The 19,924-nt window shown below is 46.2% G+C and overlaps 1 protein-coding gene across 2 annotated transcripts in view; it reads left to right on the top strand.

Moving 5' to 3' along the window:
* The first annotated feature begins 11,225 nt into the window (after positions 1-11,225).
* The window catches only part of DLG5 (discs large MAGUK scaffold protein 5), a 186,176-nt gene continuing 177,477 nt past the window's right edge, over positions 11,226-19,924 (top strand). The window contains exon 1 of one of the 2 annotated variants that reach the window (XM_048856845.2): positions 11,226-12,176. In XM_048856845.2, coding sequence (XP_048712802.1) covers positions 11,861-12,176 — 316 coding nt within the window. In that variant the 5' untranslated portion in view covers positions 11,226-11,860. The remainder of the gene's footprint in view (positions 12,177-19,924) is intronic. The other variant, XM_048856846.2, reaches the window with a different exon arrangement.

The following is a 19,924-nucleotide window of genomic DNA, read 5'->3' as shown; positions in this document are numbered from 1 at the left end:
TCCAAGGTATGATGGCAAAGCCACACAACACAGACTGCACAGACAAAAACCCCAGTGTATACACCACTTACCATCTGCGAGAGTACCCTAAGACTGGGAAGAATCTCAGGAAGGTAAAGACAGAAATGCATGTACAAAAATGCTGTCACAGCCTTCCTAGAACATAAACAATATCTGTTTGTAATTTTTTTTTAATACCCCCCTACAGCTACACCATCTGCACTGGCCAGACCCTCAAGGACAGGGCCCTTCAATGGCGGAGTGGCTGGCTATCCTGAGGGGTAGAAAATGGAAAACTTGGATGAAATTTTCATGGAAATCATTAAAGTCCAGCCTGCCCCCTCAAAAAAAAAAAAAAAAACCAAAACAACAACTCAAAATATAGAGAAGTGGAGGCAATATCTGACAGGGAATTTGAGAAGGAGCTTTCCATGGAGATGCTTGCAATGGCAAAGGACAGCATGGCCATTGCCTGGGAAAGCATTGCCATGGCCAAAGACAGTTTGGAAAAAGACAGGGAAATGCACAGGCAACTCCTGGAGCCAGTACAAAGCCAAAATGCCTTGTTGCAACAGATGGTGCTATTAGGGCTACAGGCAATGCGGTACTGCAGACCAGTCCCCAGCAATGTTACGCAGTCCCTGGGCAATATAGACTACTGCAAACAGCAGCAACTCCTCCCTGTGGTAACCCCTGCTCCCAGAAGTCATTCTCCTCCCAGACTCCAGCTCTGGAGCAATCTCCACACTATTAATGTCTCTGGTGTTCCCAGGGGCAAACAGTCCTTTCTCTGCTAATTAAATAGAGCTGAATTGCATGGACCCTTCCAAACCATCCAGCATTTATGTCTGTAAGTCTGCTACAGTGGATGACAAAGCCTTGGAGCGCTGTAGAGAAATACCCCTTTCTCTTTATGAATTCTGAGCCCTGATGCGGGAAGCAAATAAGAGGCACATGGTCTTATCAGTTGCCCCAGTACAGTTTGGGAACCCCATGTATGCAAAGCCATCAGTAATCTCCTGAGCATTATCCAGCTTTATTACCCAGTGCAACAGTACCTTTTCCATGGTAGCACACATCTGCATGACAATGGTCCCAATAGTCAATTTTCCTATGCCAAGTTGACTTGCTACAGATGGCAGCATTCAGGGGTGGCTAGCTTCCAGATGGCAACTGCAACCCACTTGTCCATGGGTATGGGACACCACATGTTGGTACTCTGCCACTGTGGCTCAGGGGTCAGTTCAGCACAGTCTCCAAAAAGGTTATCTTCCCCATCCTGAAATTCTCTTGCCACTGCTGGTCATTCCAGGACTGCAGAACAAGCCTTTCCCACCAGTCGGTGCTGGTTTCCCAAGCCCAGAAACAGCTCTGCATGCTGTGACACTGCTTCAGGACCTGGTCTTTCACTACCAGTTGCTCAGTTTGTTCCTCTTCTTCCTTGCCTATGTCCTAGTTCCACCGAAGACCCTCCTGCTGCGGGAGGAACTGCTGCTGCCGCCATGTCATCTGCTTGGTGGTGCTGCAAGTGAAGTCTCAACCCAAATTCATCTGGCTTCGAGTACAAAAGCACAACCCAAGTAGCCTATGGGTATCTGAGGTTGTCAGCACAGTGGTGCAGAGCATTGCTGGGTCCAGGCTGGCCAACAGCAATTTGAAAATGGTGCTAGCTTGCCCATACAGGATATACAGCATGGCGATAGATGAATCATGGGATTTTTTTAAAAAATTTGAACTAGTCTGTCTTCTACTATCCACAGTGCACAGCAAGAAAATCCCAGAATGCACACTGCTCAGCAGTCAAGCAAAGGAGTATGGGATACTGCCAAGAACGCCATGCCCTCAGTTCACAGCAAATTATAGCCGTGTGTACACAGAGATGCACGTTGATGGCCGGCACCCCATCCTGTGTGAATGCTCTTATTGCTGCTTTCATAATGAGCGTTATCTGATGCACAGCAAAAAGCTGTGGATTAACCCCCTCCTCCCTTGTTGATAAACCCCGGACTGGGACAAGAGAGAAGGGGTTGCTTCTGGCTCGGGGCAATCAGCTAACAGAGAAGGCGGGGTGTGGGGTAGGATTTAAAGGTGTGAGATAGCCCTGTCTAATTAACACCTTCTAAGCAAGACAAAGCAATTGTACTTCTCAACATGCTAATCTGATCAGGCTAAATCCTGGTTTTCCCCCTGTAACATGCTGCTGGGGACAAACAGAGTTCTGAGCCACTGTGTTACCTCTCAGCCTCAGCAAGACTGAGGGCATGGCTACACTTGCAGATGTAGAGCGCTTTGAATTAAACCAGCCTTTGCAGAGGGCAGTAGGGAAAGCGCTGCAGTCTGTTCACACTGACAACTACAAGTGCACTGGTGTGGCCACATTAGCAGCTCTTGCCACGGCCACAGAGAGCAGTGCATTGTGGTAGCTATACCAGCATGCAAGTGGCTGCAACATGCTTTTCAAATGTGGGGGTGGGGTGGAGTGTGACAGGGAGTGTGTTGTGTGTGTGGGGGGAGAGAGAGAGTGGGTTTTTGGGGGGGGCTGAGAGCATGTCAGCAAGCAGTCTTGTAAGTTCAGACAGCAGCAGACTCCCCACTCGCCCCCACCTCTCTCTTGCTCACACAGCATTCGACAGTAATGGTTGCTTTGTCTTGGAGCAGATAAGCATGCCGGCTGTCAGACACGGAGCTTTCAAAGGGCATATCTGCTGTCCTGCAGTGATTCCAAAACAATGAGAAGTGTGGCCACTTGACTTAAGGGGATTATGGGACGTTTCTGGAGGCTGATCAGAGCGCAATAATGCAACACCTCGTTCACACTGATGCCTGGGCGTTTCAGCCACTACACAACAAGCGTTAATCTTCTCGCCAAGGTGGAATCCAAGCACTCTATGTGCCTTGACTGTGTGGATGGGTAGTGAGCTAGGGCGCCCGGGGCTACTTTAATGTGCTTTAACTCGCAAGTGTAGCCAAGCCCTGAGTTTTGCTGGCAATTAGACTGTGTATCCGCTCCCTCCACACCAGTCTGTCTTCCTCCCCCAGCAAACTCCTCAAGGCTCCTTCTGCCAAAACCTAGCCTAGCAGGTAGCAATCAGTGAACTCGAGCCCCTGAGCTCCTCAGAGATGTTTCTGTAGAATGCACAGCCTCTATCACTGTACATTCACAGAAGAGATTAAGGCTATGTCTACACAGCACACCTTACAACGGCACAGCTGTGTATATGCCAGAACCAGTTGCAATTTAACATCCCAAATTCCTACTGACGTCACTCAGGTAACACAAGTGGAATAACTACAGGCTCCAGTTAAATCCTAATTCTAATACTCCATAATTGCATATTTGGTGCCTTTGGTTCGAACTTTCTTGAACCAATGTACCCAAACTGAAAATCAAAGCACCCTATTATCGTTTTCTTCTATCCCAGATCCACCCTTTAATCTCTCCCTCCCCCTAATTATCTCCATCCCTTCCACTGCCAGGCAGATTCTCCCACCTTTTCCGGTAAATGCTTCCCCTGTCTCCAACAGGCCTTTCCATTTTAGCCATTTATCTTTCTCCCTTTCCCCACAGCCCCAGGTACAAACTACCTGATTTCCTGCTCCTCTCCTTCTGGCTATAGCCCTGATCTAAACTCCTATGAAGTCAGTGGAAAGACCCACTGATTTCAGTGGACTTTGGATCAGACCCTATATCTCCTGTACTCTTGTGCTTTCTGTCCTTTTTTCTCTCTTCCTATTCCAGATCTCACACCCATCCCCTTCTTACTTCCCTTGCCACATCACAAAGTTGAAGAATCTGTTCCTGAAATCTTGGCCTCACAGAAGTCAATGGCAAAACTCCCATTGACTTCAATAGCTCCAGGATTTCACCCTAGGTTTAACTGCAGTCCTTTCTGCTGTAGCCAGGAGTAGGTGTGATTTCCGTGCAGTTAGTGGTGACTGGTAATCAATGTAAATGAGCAGCCTGGAGGCTTATCCTATTGGGATCCCCTTGGCCCCCACCCCCCCAGCCTAAGGGGAGGATCCACAGGACCTGGAAACCAAATGATTCCGGGGGGCAACAAATAAAATAACAGGAACAGGAGTGTGGTCAAAGGGTCAAATGAAGGGAACCTGTTGGGGACACCGAACAGAGAACCCCAGACAGTGACCCTCAAAGGCGTCATGGGAGTCAGTGGATGCTGCCCAGAGGAACTCTGCTCAGATGCGTGAACGGATGGAGGATCGGAAATAGGCCTCACAGTCACAGGAGTCTCCATCGGCCAACCTCCTCTCCCTGGTTTTATAGATGGCCATTATGTAAGGCATGCACACAAGCACTAATTGAAGAGACAAGTGGGTGATCCTTGGAATGACAAGACACCATGGAGTTCACTTAAATGTGGACAGAATACCAGATTCAATCCAATGAGCTAGGAACCCTCCATCTTCAACAACAGCATCATCATCATGGCAAATCTCAAAGGTAATCTTCAAGGAGGCTACATAAGTGCCACCCAGATTGGTGGGCCAAGACACTGGCATTCCTCTTCTAAGGTGAAACAAGCCTGGCAAATTTGGTCTTCCAGTAACCCTAAGTATGGCAGATTCTATAAATTGCAAAAAGAAAAACATCAGGAAATTAATCACCTACAAATATTGACAGAGTAATGTTAAAGGTCTGATTGACATTCACAAAAGGTTTCAGAATAACAGCCATGTTAGTCTGTATTTGCAAATAGAAAAGGAGTACTTGTGGCACCTTAGAGACTAACCAATTTATTTTAGCATAAGCTTTCGTGAGCTACAGCTCACTTCATCGGATGCATACTGTGGAAAGTACAGAAGATCTTTTTATACACACAAACCATGAAAAAATGGGTGTTTACCACTACAAAAGGTTTTCTATCCCCCCACCCCACTCTCCTGCTGGTAATAGCTTATCTAAAGGGATCACTCTCCTTACAATGTGTATGATAATCAAGTTGGGCCATTTCCAGCACAAATCCAGGTTTTCTTCCCCCCCCCCCCCATAAACTCACTCTCCTATTGGTAATAGCTTATCTAAAGCGATTTAGATAAGATATAAATCTGAGATCATGACCTCCTTTGCATCCGATGAAGTGAAAGCTTATGCTCAAATAAATTGGTTAGTCTCTAAGGTGCCACAAGTACTCCTTTTCTTTTTGCGAATACAGACTAACACAGCTGCTCTGAAACCTGACCTCGTTTGGCAATTAGAGATTCTATGGTGTGTTCGTAAGAGCAGACATGTTAGCCATGGTCAAAGTCCAACTTTTATACAAATGGATCAAGTAACTTTTTACTGTATAAATATCACTTAGAGAATTTGAGTAACAAATTTAAGACGAAACCATCACAGATAATGTCTTAGCTCCATCTATTGTTCCTAATGAAAGGGAGATAGAAGCATGGGAGTGGTAAAACCTTTTTAAAATGCCAAGGATTAAGGAAGGATATATTTTGTAGGCTGGCATCATTACTGGGACAGAGTTAAGGTTGTTTTGCTTTTATAGCAGGGGGTAGCCGTGTTAGTCTGTATCTACGAAAACAACAAGGAGTACAGTGGCATCTTAAAGACTAACAGATTTATTTGGGCATAAGCTTTCGTGGGTAAAAAACCCACTTCCTCTGAAGAAGTGGGGTTTTTACCCACGAAAGCTTACGCCCAAATAAATCTGTTATTCTTTAGGGTACCACCAGACTCCTTGTTGTTTTTTGTTTTTATACGGATGGAAATTTGCAGTTTGTGTGTTTAATGAATGAAGTTATTAGGTTTGGTGTCAGAATTGCATGTTTAACCTTATTGGGCAATTTCCCATAGCTTTTAATTTTGTTTTCTTTTAAATAATATGTGTAATTGTACATGTTTGGAGTAGCACTTCACAACCTTAATCGTTAGCAAACAAAGATTTTTATTTGGGGTTTAACACTGTTATCAGGGATGATTCAAGATGTTGAAGTATAAACAAGGAAGTAAACAAAATCAACCATGTGCATTTCCATTTGCTAAGCATAGATATGTTTGCTAAGAATGAAAACTAAATCAGAAAAGAAAAACATTTTATTTTCAAACTCCTAAATGTAGATTACAAACAATGGCGCAAACATGAATGGAAACTATTTAAAAGCACATGGATGTCCTTTTAAATACTGCAAGATTACATTGTCACTTTTAAGTCAAGACAAATGTCACAATCTCTGATTCCATTTCTATCTGCACTAATTCAAGTATAGGAAAGGGCAGTACAAGTTATACCGTTTTTATATAACAAGACAATACTCCCATTTGCTAAACTACATAAAATGTCATGGCATGCTGTCAGGGGCACTACACTGGGGAAGGTGCTGTCTTTCAGATAAAATATAAATCTGAGGTTGTGACCACTCACGGTCATTCGAGATCCCATGACATGTTTTACCAGGTTTTTGCAAAGTAAGTATCAGAGAGGTAGCCGTGTTAGTCTGGATCTGTAAAGCGGCAAAGAGTCCTGTGGCACCTTATAGACTAACAGACATATTGAGCATAAGTTTTCGTGGGTGAATACCCACTTCATCAGATGCAGCGGGTATTACCCACAAAAGCTTATGCTCCAATACGTCTGTTAGTCTTTTATGTGCCACAGGACTCTTTGCTGCTTTTGCAAAGTAAGGTACTACTAGTTCAAGTGATGGTATCAGAATCTAGTCCTAAATAACTAATATTCTGCCTGGAAATGTTATTATTTCTTCACCTTTTGGGCTAAAGTATTGTGTACTATTGCTGTTACACAGCTGCTATGTTTCATCCGATAGCAAGCAGCATTTTATGGAAGACTGAAGTGGATCCCTATGGATACATCTAGAGTGCAAACCCCTCCCCCAGCAGTGAATCTCAAAGTCCAGATCAACTGGGCTCATATTACAGGACTTAAAATAGCAGTGTAGGTGTTCCTGCTCGGGCTGTGAGACTCACCTCCCTCTCCAGGTTTCAGAGCCCAAGCAGAAATATTTACACTTCTATTTTTAGCCCTGTAGCCCGATTCCAAGTCTGTTGACCTGGGCTCTGAGACTTGCTGCCACAGGTTGGTTTTTATTTCCTGCAGTATGGACATTACTGATAACAACATTGGATTGACAGATAATATGTAAATGTAAGGTATTAATTAGAGCTGGTTGAAAATTTTGTGATGGAAAGCTTTTCCCTTTGAAAATGCAGATTCATCTACATCTAAATGCTCCCCAGGAATGTCATAAATGCAATGAAATTTCATTTTGGGGAAAAAATATATCGGTGAGGTCAGAACAAGACTTTAGAGCTTCAGTTTGAAACAACTTTTGTTTTAATTATTTTACATAAGCTATAATATAAAATTAATACAATAAAATAAAAATAAAATGATTGAACAATGTTATCAAAACAGAATGTTTTGATTGACCAAACATTAACTTTTTACAGAAAATTTTGGTTTGCAGGAAGGTCACAGGAAGCCTGGCCCTTTAAGAGAAGCCAGGCTCAGCTTACCAGCTAGCCCCCAGCTGATGGCAATATGTAGGGCCCTACCAAATTCACGGCCATGAAAAATGCGTCATGCACTGTGAAATCTGGTCCCCCACCATGAAATCTGGTCTTTTGTGTGCTTTTACCCTATACTATACAGATTACAGATCAGTGTTTCTCGAATTGGGGGTCCTGACCCAAAAGGGAATTGCAGGGGGGAGGGTCGCAAGGTTATTTTAGGGATTTGAGATATTGTCACCCTTACTTCTGCGTTGCCTTCAGAGCTGGGTAGCTGGAGAACGGCAGCTGGTGGCTGGGCGCCCAGCTCTGAAGGCAGCACTCTGCCAGCAGCAGCACGGAAGTAAGGGTGGCAATACCATACCATGACAGCCTTACTGCTGCACCGTTTCTGCACAGCTCTGAAGGAACAGTACTGCAGCCACCCCTACAATAACTTTGCGACCCCCCCTCCCCACTCCTTTTTGGGTCCAGACCCCTACAATTACAACACTGTGAAATTTCAGATTTAAATAGATGAAATCATGAAATTTACAATTTTTAAAATCCTGTGACCGTGAAATTAACTGAAATGGATCCTGAATTGGGTAGGGCCCTAGTCAGTGGTGAGCTGGAGCTGGTTCGTACCTGTTTGCTGGAACCGGTTGTTAAATTTAGAAGCCCTTTTAGAACCGGTTGTTCCACGAGCACCCATGGAGTCGGCGCCTAAGGTGCCACTTTTGATGTGATCAGTGGGGGGAGCAGCGGCTCCCCCTACTCCCCCCCTGCTACGCTCCCCCACCCCTAGGAGCCAGAGGGCCCTGCCGGATGCTTCCTGGGAGCTGCCCCAGGTAAGCACAGCCGGGATTCCCCACTTTGCCCCCGAGCAGGTCCCTCTGGCTCTTGGGGTGGGGTGGGCCACGAGACCCTCCTGCCCAGTTCTGGGACAGTCAGGGGACAGGGGAGTGGGGTGGATGGAGCATGGGTCCTGGGGGAGGCGTCAAGGAACGCAGGGGGTTGGATGGGGCAGGAGTCCCGGGGGGCGGGGGTGGACAATGACCCACTCGTGGGGCGAGGAGGGAACCACTTGTTAAGATTTTGGCGGCTCATCACTGGCCCTAGTGATATGGCAACTTAATGATGAACAGTAATCCAACCGCTGGGAATCAGGAAGGACTACTTATATAGTAAAGTGGAGAATTCAATCTAGAGGAAAAGAAATTGCAGAGAAGGAAGGACTCTTTTGCCGGTTGGTATACTCACAAAGACCAGGGTCAGAGTCCTGTGGGGAAGGCCTTGAGGTAGGGCCAATAAAAGCACTTTTGTGGAGCCTGAGAGGGTGGAAGACTACTTAGTTCAGAGATGAAGGGGGAAGCCAGAGGCCTGAGAACCAAAAGGAGGCTGTGTTAAGTACAGGCTGCACGTAAGCAGTGCAAGTGAGCTTAGAGATAGGAAGTGGCCTAGGGAAAGAGCACCACATCTGAAGAAGCAGACCTAGCTGCTTAATCAGGGACCCTGGGATAGAACTCAGAGCAGCTGGTGGAGCTGGGTTCCCATACCAGCCCCTGAGGAAGGAGAATGCAAGCCCAACTGCAGGAGCAGACAAGGTTCCTGTGGGGAGCCCCTGAGGGAAGGCCAGTGAGAACACTGCAGTAGAGCCCGAGGAGGGTGGAAGAGTTATTTGGAAGTTTCGCTGGGAACTTTTCTTACCTGGGAACTTTATATCACTTGGCCAGAAGGCCAGGCTACAGAAGACATGGTGGAGGGAGATGGCCTGCAGGAGGTGCCAGAGGCAAGGGCCCCTTGCACCATTGCACGCTGACAGAAGGGGGCGCGATGGGTGATGAGTATGCTATCTTACAAGGAAACGTCAACAATCTTTGGTTTTATTCTGACTTGGAGCAACAACAAATCCTGTAATCACAGTATTTCTTTCACAATAGACATTCCAGTTCCTGCACTTCTCAGTATTAATAGTGTCACCAAATAGGCTAATAAATCGGGTCAGTTATGCCTATGACCAGGTGTGACATAGCCTTTCCAGTAGATGGCAGTGGCATATCCACACAATCTCATACATTGTCCTGTGAGTGCCTCAATCAGCTTTGCTCTGTCATTCGTTTTTGAAATGTATTCACTGCAGGATGTAGGACTACACTCCTTTTTCTTTTTCAAATCAAATCCTTTCTTTCATCTTTGGCTCAAGTATATGGACAGTTTATTTCACTGTATCGTTTTACTTTGGTATTATCCCCCATCTTCTCTATGCATCCTTTTTTTTTGTAGGGTGTGGGAGGGGGAAAGAGGAGGAAATGAATTGGAAGAATTTTTTCTCCACCCAAATGTAATCTTTCTGATTCCTTCTCGATGAAGGACCAAACAAAAAGCAAGAATTATACTGTAATGAAGGGGTGGGCATGTGTACACCATGACTCTCTACTATGTAGAGTAAGAACTGGTCAGTTGCTAATGGAGTTTCTTCTTTACTGTAAGGTGGAGCTTAGCCTGTTGGAGTAGTTTGCTCTGTCACTGTGAAGTTCTGAGTGGCCAAGGCATACTGTAATATACCAGCTGGCCATGTGGATCTGTCCAGATGATATTAACTAATACACATTACAAAAAAAAATATTTATCTGTTTGTATTTAGCTCCAGCATGGGGAGAAACAATAAAATATGAGGGCCCTCCCACCCCAATCTCTCAGGCAGGGAGACAGAATTCCCTGCTTCTGAAGAAGTGGGTCTTTTACCCACAAAAGCTTATGCCCAAAGAAATCTGTTAGTCTTTAAGGTGCCACCAGGCTCCTTGTTGTTTTTGTGGATACAGACTAACACGGCTACTTCCTGATACTTCCTGCTTATGTAAGCCATGCCTGCTATCCGATCCCTGGGCAAGGGGATGAAGAGAGAACCCACCATCCCTTCAGCTGACTGCTTTTCCCCTCTCCGCCCATGAGAGGAGATCCCAGCGGTGCGGGGGGTGCATTGTGGGGCTGTGGAGCAGATCCTCTTTCCCTGGTGATAGATTTCAGAGTAGCAGCTCTGTTACTCTGTAGCCGCAAAAAGAAAAGGAGGACTTGTGGCACTTTAGCGACTAACAAATTTATCTGAGCATAAGTATTCGTGAGCTACAGCTCACTTCATCGGATGCAATCAGTGGAAAATAGGCTTGAATCTCCCTGGTGAGGTGGTCTCCTATCTCTCAGGAACTGGTCTCCCAGCCAGAGGGGAGGTGTCTAGTTCCCCTTCCTCTGGAACCGATGTCCCAGCCAGAGAGGAGGAAAGGGGGGAAGAGCTCAATGTCTCCCGTCCCCGAGGCTGGGGCACTCTCTCAGCAGGGGGGAGCGAGGCTCCCCAGCATCTGGGCTCCTGGCGGTGGGGAAGGAGAGGAGTTAGGAGCACGCCTCCTCCCTTTCCCCGGCGCTAGGTGCCCCGCCCCGGGGAGAGGCAGAAGCTGCCGCCGGAGCCCCGCCTCCTCTGCCCGTACATGGCCTGGCGGGGAGCCCCTGATTGACAGCCGGGTGGAGGCCGCGGAGCGGAGGCGAGCGCAGCCGCTGCCGCCGGGCTATGGCGGAGGAGGCTGCGGGGAGCAGAGGGGGGGAAACTTAGCCGGGGAGCCCAGCATAGGGCTGGGAGGAGCGCAGCAGGGAGCAGCCGCCGCTGAGGAGCGGGCGCTGGCCTGGCCGGCCTCAGTCCCCCTGGCGCTGGGCGGGCCCCGGGGGCGCGTTCTCCTGCGGCGGCGGGGGCGGCGAGGAGCATGAGCTGGGGGGAGCGGGGAGAGGCATGGCTGCAGCCTTGCCGTGGGGCGGCCAGCGGCCCCGCGCAACCAACATGGCTGCGGGTGCGAGGAGGCGCTCGGCGCTGAAGCCGCCTGGCCCCCGGCAGTCCCCTCCTTGCCCCACGGCCCCCAGCCTGTAGCCAGGGGGAGGGGAAGGGTTCGAGCCGCGGCTCGGGACTAGGGGGTGGCAACTGCAAGGGGAGCGGCCGCCTTTATCCCCAGCGCCTGCCCCAGGCGGCGTCTGCCCGGCGGAGAGCGGGGAGGCGGCCGCGGGTAAGTTGGGCGGCCGGGCGGCGCTGCGGGTGTCAGCTATCGCGGGGGGAAGAAGAGCCACAGCCCCTGCCTGAGCCCGGATCTGTCCCGGGGGAGAGGAGCCTGCCGCCTCTGTCCGGCGCTCAGCCCCCGGAGCAGTCAGAGGCGGGGGAGACGCGGAGCTGCCCGGGGGGTGCCCGCTGGGGCAGGAAGGGGGAGGCGCCGCCGCAGCATCTCCCCGGGCGCACCGAGCCGCGGGTGGCTTTGCCCGCCTGCAGTGCGGGGGAGGGCAGCCCGGTGCTCCTCGGGGGGAGGACAAAGTTTGGCGGCTGGCTGCCCTGCCTCGCCCGCAGCGGCCATGGAGCCCAAGCACAAGGAGCTGCTCGCTCAGTGCCGCCAGAGCCTGGCCCACTCCATGACCGAGGTGGACAAAGTGATCGAGCTGCTGGAGGCTGCTGGCACCTTGAGCCCCCGCGACCTGCTCGAGCTGCAGGAAGCCGCCGGAGGGGGAACGGGGGTCGCCAGCAAGGCCGACCTGCTCATCCAGCTGCTGCTGGCCAAGGATCGGGATCATTTCCAAGACCTGCGGGTGGCCCTGGAGAAAACGCAGCCTCACCTGCTCTCGATCCTCTACCTGAACGGGGTGGCGGGGGCGCCGCCCGGGGAGACTGCCGGTGAGTGTCCGGTGGTAGGGGAGAGGGACCGGCATTGGCACCGGGGAGCGGTTGCTGCCTTGCTGCACTTCCGCGGGGCGAGGGAGCGGAGCTTCCCGCCTGTGTTGTGTGCCGGACGGTGCCCAGGTGTACTCTTCGGGGCCAGGGGGTAAGGGACTCGCTGCCTGGGTGCCTTTTGGGGTGGGGGTGTTTTCTGGATGCCCTCTTAGGGCTGGGGGAGGGGGTTGCTACCAAGATGACAATTGTTTTTTTTGGCTGGGGATAGGCGAATGGTTTGGGTGGAAACCGGTCTCTGTCTTTCACCATCCTGACTTTCTTAAGGCAGGAGGAAGAACATTCGGGATGAGATGTAGACAGATGCCCAGTATTGGCTTAAAGAAAAGGAGTACTTGTGGCACCTTAGAGACTAACCAATGTATTTGAGCATGAGCTTTCGTGAGCTACAGCTCACTTCAGTGAGCTGTAGCTCACGAAAGCTCATGCTCAAATACATTGGTTAGTCTCTAAGGTGCCACAAGTACTCCTTTTCTTTTTGCGAATACAGACTAACACGGCTGTTACTCTGAAACCTGTCCGTATTGGCTTAGTTTTACCACCCCTTTAAGTCAATAGTAATAATCCTGTGGTGCTGTTCATCCGGAGACCTCGGAGTTCTTATCCCCGTTTTACAGATAGGGAAATAGACAGGGAGATCGAGTGACTTGCCCAGCAGGTCAGTGGCAGAGCAGGAAATCAAACCCAAGTCTCCTGAAGCCCAGCCCGATTCTTGGCCACAAGGCCACACTGCTAATATTAAGAAATGGGAGAAGAAGGAGGTCTGCAAGGAGCACTTTTGGAGAGACCACTCTAAATTAAACGGTGAAAACACCTAAGCCTGGATACTTAAAGGTAGTTAGGATCAATGGGAGCTAAGTGCCTAAATACCTTTGAGTGTCTGGGTCCTAGCCTTTTATTGCTTATATTTTCTTCAGGCTTTAGGTTTGAGGGTTTATTTTGGTCTGCCTTTTTGCTCCCAACCTTGTTCCCCATCTTTAGGAAGATGTGCTGCTGCTTGTTCCCAAGTAACAGTAACAGCGTTAGCATTTACAGTACCTTGCATTACCTTCCCAAAGCAGTTATATAATTATTTCATTCATGCTTTCATTATTACTATTCCAGTCTCTGGAAACCTGGGATCAGTGAAGACTAAGCTGTTTCCATAGTGTTGTTTTGTACACTGTCTGTTGTTTGTAAACTCCACTCAAGTTAATGTTGTTAAACAGTTAAAGTTTTGTGACTAGTTGCAGCTGTGAAATTGTTTCTGTTGCAGATTGATTGAACTGTGTTGGCCTAATAAAACATGGAGATTTTTTTGTATTTACCTGTTTGAAGAGAATGGCAAATGTTTTAACTAGTGGTCCTATTTGAATACAGATTAGTTTGGGTCTATATTATAGTAACTTGTATTTGTTGGGAGAGAGGAGAGAGAAAACTTGTTTTATTGTTCAGCCAGATGGAGATGAGAATTTTGAGAGTAAACTTCCTAGTTTATCAAAAAGAAAAGGAGTACTTGTGGCACCTTAGAGACTAACCAATTTATTTGAGCATAAGCTTTCGTGAGCTACAGCTCACTTCATCGGATGCATACTGTGGAAAGTGTAGAAGATCTTTTTATACACACAAAGCATGAAAAAATGGGTGTTTACCACTTCAAAAGGTTTTCTCTCCCCCCACCCCACTCTCCTGCTCACTCTCCTTACAATGTGTATGATAATCAAGGTGGGCCATTTCCAGCACAAATCCAGGGTTTAACAAGAATGTCTGGGGGGGGGGGGACAAGGGGAAATAGGTTACCTTGCATAATGACTTCGCCACTCCCAGTCTCTATTCAAGCCTAAGTTAATTGTATCCAATTTGCAAATGAATTCCAATTCAACAGTCTCTCACTGGAGTCTGGTTTTGAAGTTTTTTGTTGTAATATCGCAACTTTCATGTCTGTAATCGCATGACCAGAGAGATTGAAGTGTTCTCCGACTGGTTTATGAATGTTATAATTCTTGACATCTGATTTGTGTCCATTTATTCTTTTACGTAGAGACTGTCCAGTTTGACCAATGTACATGGCAGAGAGGCATTGCTGGCACATGATGGCATATATCACATTGGTGGATGTGCAGGTGAACGAGCCTCTGATAGTGTGGCTGATGTTATTAGGCCCTGTGATGGTGTCCTCTGAATAGATATGTGGGCACAGTTGGCAACAGGCTTTGTTGCAAGGATAGGTTCCTGGGTTAGTGGTTCTGTTGTGTGGTATGTGGTTGCTGGTGAGTATTTGCTTCAGGTTGGGGAGCTGTTATCAAAGCCACCAACAAAACCCAATTAGGACGATATCAGAGATTCTTTTTTTAAAAAAAAAAAAAGAAAGAAAAGAAAAGGAGAAAAAAAAAGATGAAGTTGGCACTATTGAGGCCTTATGAATGCAGCTGTTCCTCCAAATTAACACTACTACAGTTTATCTAAATTTCAAGGCTGTATTGTAGATTGGCTTTAAAGAATATGCATGTGTTAGAGTAATGTGCTGGGGCTGTTTTATAATGGCTGTTGTTAACATTTGACAATAAGGAAAAAGCTTTTTTTATATCAGAGGTGGATTTTGCCAGGGTGACTTACCTGTTTACAGTGAGGAAACTAGCCGTGGGAGGTGCTTCCTGGCTCATGTAAACCATATGATTTTCTTAGGAAAATTGAAGCAAACTGTCTTCAAATCAGACTTTTAAACTTGCCTGTTTCACCTGGAAAATATTTATGGATGTGCTTTTATAATATACACAGTCATACTTTATAATATGCACCACACTTTTATTTTAATTCCGTCAGCCATAAGAGTTTATAATAAACATAGAAAATGTGATTTCTTTTTTTAACATCACTATATATTATGTCTCCTCTAATAAATGTATATCATTGTTCACAGGAACAATGGACCTCAGGACTTATAATATTGTGTGGTCTGACATCAGTGGGAGTTGAGGGCACGCAGTGCTTTGCAGAAAAGGACCCATAATATTTTATATGATTAATGCTCAATATGGTCTTGTTTGGAAGCTGCATTTACTGAACTGATGGTACTGGACTATTGGAATTCCTTAGACTTGAGAACAAAATTTTAAAATGGAGTGGATGTATCCACTCTGTGTGATGATACTGTGTTTAATAAACTGAAAGTAAGATCTAGGAAGTGTCAATACTGAGATCCCAAGGGAGGGGCATTTGAAATTAATGGGCAAAATTAATTAGTTTCTTTCTACGTGAACTCATGAGGCTAATATTAGTAAGAATATACCCGTGGTACACCTAGTATGTAAAATTAGATTTTCAGGTTGACAGATACATTTCAAAACATTTTAGTTTTTGACAGTAAAGGCTTATACCTTTTTTGAATTAAAATTTTCATCTAATTGAAACTGACATGTTTTTACAAGTTAGTACAGAAGAGATTATTAAAGTAACTTTAACAGAGACAGTTGTAGTGTGTGTTAAAAGATTAAGGTCCTGATCCTGGAGTGTGCTTAACAGCGCATGCCTGAAGAGTTTTATTGGAGTCAGTGGGACTAACTCATGCATAAAGTTAAGCGCTTAGAAACATTTTTGCAGGATCAGGACCTAAATTTTCACTTGCATACTGAATATATTACAGAAAAGGAGTTAATCTTTAATAGCGGCCACCTGGCCACCTTTTTGCACTTCTGCTGCTGTGGATATTTTCTTGTTCTTATGTAGGTTGAGTTGCTGCACTGTTTGGGTAGCAAATACTGAAGGAGGCATGGTTTAAAGTGTACAAAATTTAAGAAGTAATTAGTGAAAACAGTTCTATTAATCCATTTTGTAAAATGCTAATATTTAAAAGTGAGGTAAAAACTAATTACTGGGCCTAAGCTAAGTGTTCATTTAATTTTAATCTAAGGCCTGAATTAGTTTTTGAAGTTACTATTTAGAGTTTGGTTAATGAAGGAATTTAGGACAAGCACAATTAAATTATAGGCTTGTTTGGCAGAGGCAAGATTTATCTGCAGTATATATCTTGAATGCTTGTTGGAGGTTAAAGTAATATGCAGCAGACTGCTTACATTATCAAATTTGGGGGGTCTATTTTTCTTTGTGAGGAGAGTGTCTTAAGCAAGTAAGGCATATCAATATTGATAGAAGTTCTAGACATATCTGTCCTACTCAGGGCCAGATTAACCTTTTGTGGGCCCCCATGAAGGCAATGGAGCATGGCATGGGGAGGTCAGTCCCCAGAGTGAGGGGCTAGCCAGGGACAATGGGGCATGGCATGGCAGGGGCGGCCCTGCTCCATCCACCCAGTACAAGGGTATTGTTTACAAACAGAACGTTGACAGATGCATTGCGGCCCATCTGGCCCTGTGCTGCCAGCATGCCCCTTCCCCTTGGGGATGGAGGTCCCATGCCACACCACACAGCTGCCCGCCCCCCCAACCAACACTAACGCCCCTCCCCAACACCCTATGTCCATAGCCCTCTGGACCTGCTATGTGAAGTGCCCCCCGTGAGACCCTCTCCACAAATGCACAGCACCCCGCACTGCAGTACCCCTGCCCAGCGCCCCCCTGCCCACAACCGCACCACAACAGCCCAGCACCCCACACAGAACCCCCACTCCCTGGTGCCCCAACACATACATCTTCCCTGCCCCTTCACAGCCCACTCCCCCATGCCATGCCTCCTGGCAACACTCACCAGCCCTGCTGGGAGGTGACTGTGTCTTCCAGCCTGAGCTAGCAGTGCAGCCAGGGCTGGTCCCGGGGGCGGGGCGGGGGGGAATTGCTCCGGCCCCTCAGGAGTGGTGCGATCTGCCAGGCCAGGGTCTGCCCCAGCCAGGTTCCCTCAGGACCCACTTGCCTGAAGGGGCGCAACTGAGGCCCCCACACTGTCCATCCCCCCAACTGGCCATGACTGTCCAGGCTTCTGCACCAGTCCCAGACAGCTCAGCTCCGGGGAGACCGGTGGGGCCCCACAGGTGGTGGGAAGCAGAGACTGCCTGGAGCGGGAGGTGCACTGGGTCCAGCCAGGGCCAGAGAGGAGCTGGCGGGTGGGGCCGGGGGTGGAGAAGAGCCCTTGACCTGCCTGTGGGTGGGCTGGGGGGAGCCAGCTGGCTGGTGGGATCTTAGGGCGCAGTGCAAGTGGAACAGGCTGGGGCCACTTCTGAGCATGGGCCCAGTACCATGGTGCCACTGGCACCATTGTAAACCTGGCACTGGTCCCACTTGCCCGGTGTCAGTGAGATTACCAATCTATTGGTGTATTGCAGTGGCTTTCAACATTTTTTCATTTGTGAAACCCTAAAATATTTCAAATGGAGGTGTGGACACCTTTGGAAATCTTAGGCATGGTCTGTGGACCTCCAGAGGTCCACAGATGGAAAACCACCATTCTATGGTAACGACGGCCTTTTGTGGTCCCCTTAGATATAGGCTGCAGACCAGTAAACAGCTGTTCTGAATGCTTTAGGGAGAGATTGGGAGTTCTAGTAATTGCTAAAGGACTTTTAACATGGATCATGATGTATTTGCTTTACAGGGAGCTTGCTTTTCTTTATAGCATTTTTCCTAGCTCAGCAGTTGTTAAGATTTGAATACATGTTGCACATGTGCATCTTACATTGTGAATGATGATTGGTCATTCTGATTTTTTTAAAAGTTCCCTGTGCATATTCTTCTAAATTTAGTATTGTGATATTGTGTTGTATTAGGACATGGTTTTAATTTTAGAGCATTGTGCATGACAAGGTTAATAAACTGACTGCAAACTGACAAGAAAGAATATTCTGACAAAGCAAAATCAACACAAACTCAGTGCTACATGTTTTATTTTGCTTAGTGATAATACAGGCACCATATAGTTCTTATGGTATCTCCCTTTAGAAATTAATTTAAGATAATAAAGGAAGAAAATTACAGTATTAAGATATGCTAATACATTATTTCAATTAATACTTCTACATTATATTAAATTTTAATGTACCTCCCAAGACTGGAGAGGATAATTAAAAGATCTGGGCAGATGGATCCTTGCTATACAAATTATTTACATTAACTTTTTGAAAATGTCCATTTGAAAATCAATTTTTTTTCATTTTAAAATCAAACTGAACTTTTGAGTGCTAATTCTTTCTTTTAAGCTATTTATCAGTTGTTCTGCCTATATTTTTGCACATTTTTATCTGCCTCTATGAACTTATGAGTTTTAATTAAGTAGCTGACTTGGCAAGGTACTTTTAATCATTTAGTAGTTGCATATCTTAATAGTATAGATTTCTCCCTTTTAATGGTGTATTAAATGGCTTAATAAGTGCAAGACTACTTGCATGCTTAAGTATCTTAGTGAATTGGGGCAATATTAATGTTGCAACATTAATGTTGTGAAATCAGATAAACTTCAAAAAGTTTATTTAACAATATTCTTGGATATGTTACACATCCATATGTATTTTATGTTATTAGCAAACAGTATATGAAAGTTTGAGTCTAACAAGCAAAACAGAAATAAAAACACTACAAATAATGTAGCTGCTAAGTTAGCACTGAGGGAGAAAGGATACCTTGTGAAACTTCTTGGCTTTGGAGTGCTTGATATATAAATGCCAGTTTTTTGTGCTTCATTTCCATGGTTTTCTAGGGGGGAAAAGGAAACAGTCCGGATCTATTTAGGTTGCTCAGCTTGTAAGTTCTTTGCTGCTGAGTTAATGGGCTTGTAGAGTTAAAAGGTGCCCTAATCTCCATATTACAGAGCTAAAACAGCTTGCTGAACTTAAAAGCCCCAGTACACCTGGCTTTAAAGCTGTTAAGCTTGCCACGTTCACAGTTTCCTTTTCCTTTAGCAGCTGGACTGGTAAATTCTTGTAACCAAACAACTGCTTTAGGTGGTGAAGTGTGTATGCATCTATCTTTACCTTTGCAGCTAATAACATATGGAAGTTTTTAGTACACACTTCCAGTACTGTGTTTCATACTACTGATTAAGGCCTGTACGTAACAAGTCTTGAGACCAGCAAGCACTGAAAGCCAGTGGGACTTGTTGTGTAAGTAAAGTTACACATGTGCTTAATGACAGGATGTGCTTAAGTGTTTTCAGGACTGGGGTGAAATTCAACCATTCACTCATTTGTGAGTTTCTCTAAGGTGATAGGGGATAATTTTGTAAACCTAATTCAAAAAACAACTGAAGAGAGTTACTCAATGTTGAATTATTAAATTTTTTTAACCATCTTTGGGCAGAGACCAAGTGTTACCTCCAATCCAACAGGTAAAATTTAGAAATCTATAAGTGTACAAAAAATGGAGGTAAAATGGAAACTTCTTGTTTTAGCTTTAGAGGGACATTGTCAACTTAATGCAGTCAATTTCAAAAAATGAGTAAATAACTTCTCACCGTGAGCCACCCAGTGATCTTTTTGTGGATTACTGTAATTTATTTTTTTAATGTCTTTCCACTCTCTTGCTGCTTTGTGAATAGAGTTAGTGAGCAGAGGGGCTGGGAGCCACTTCTCCAGAGGGTAGTGGTAAACGAGAGGACAGAGTAGCTCTGAAGTGATTGACTCCTTCTCCAAAGGGATGCTGGAGATAGACCCCCAAGTCAGCGTTCTTTATCCAGAAGCAGAGTGGGGAGCAGAGAGCCAGAGGAACCAGTGAATGAGTAAGTAAATATGTGGATGGAAGATTTGAGAGGAAGTGACTGAGAGAGAGATTTGG

This window comes from Caretta caretta, chromosome 7 (assembly GCF_965140235.1).
Source record: "Caretta caretta isolate rCarCar2 chromosome 7, rCarCar1.hap1, whole genome shotgun sequence".
Taxonomy (NCBI): domain Eukaryota; kingdom Metazoa; phylum Chordata; order Testudines; family Cheloniidae; genus Caretta; species Caretta caretta.
Note: the sequence above shows the minus strand (reverse complement) of the source record. Positions and strands in the feature narration are given on the sequence as shown.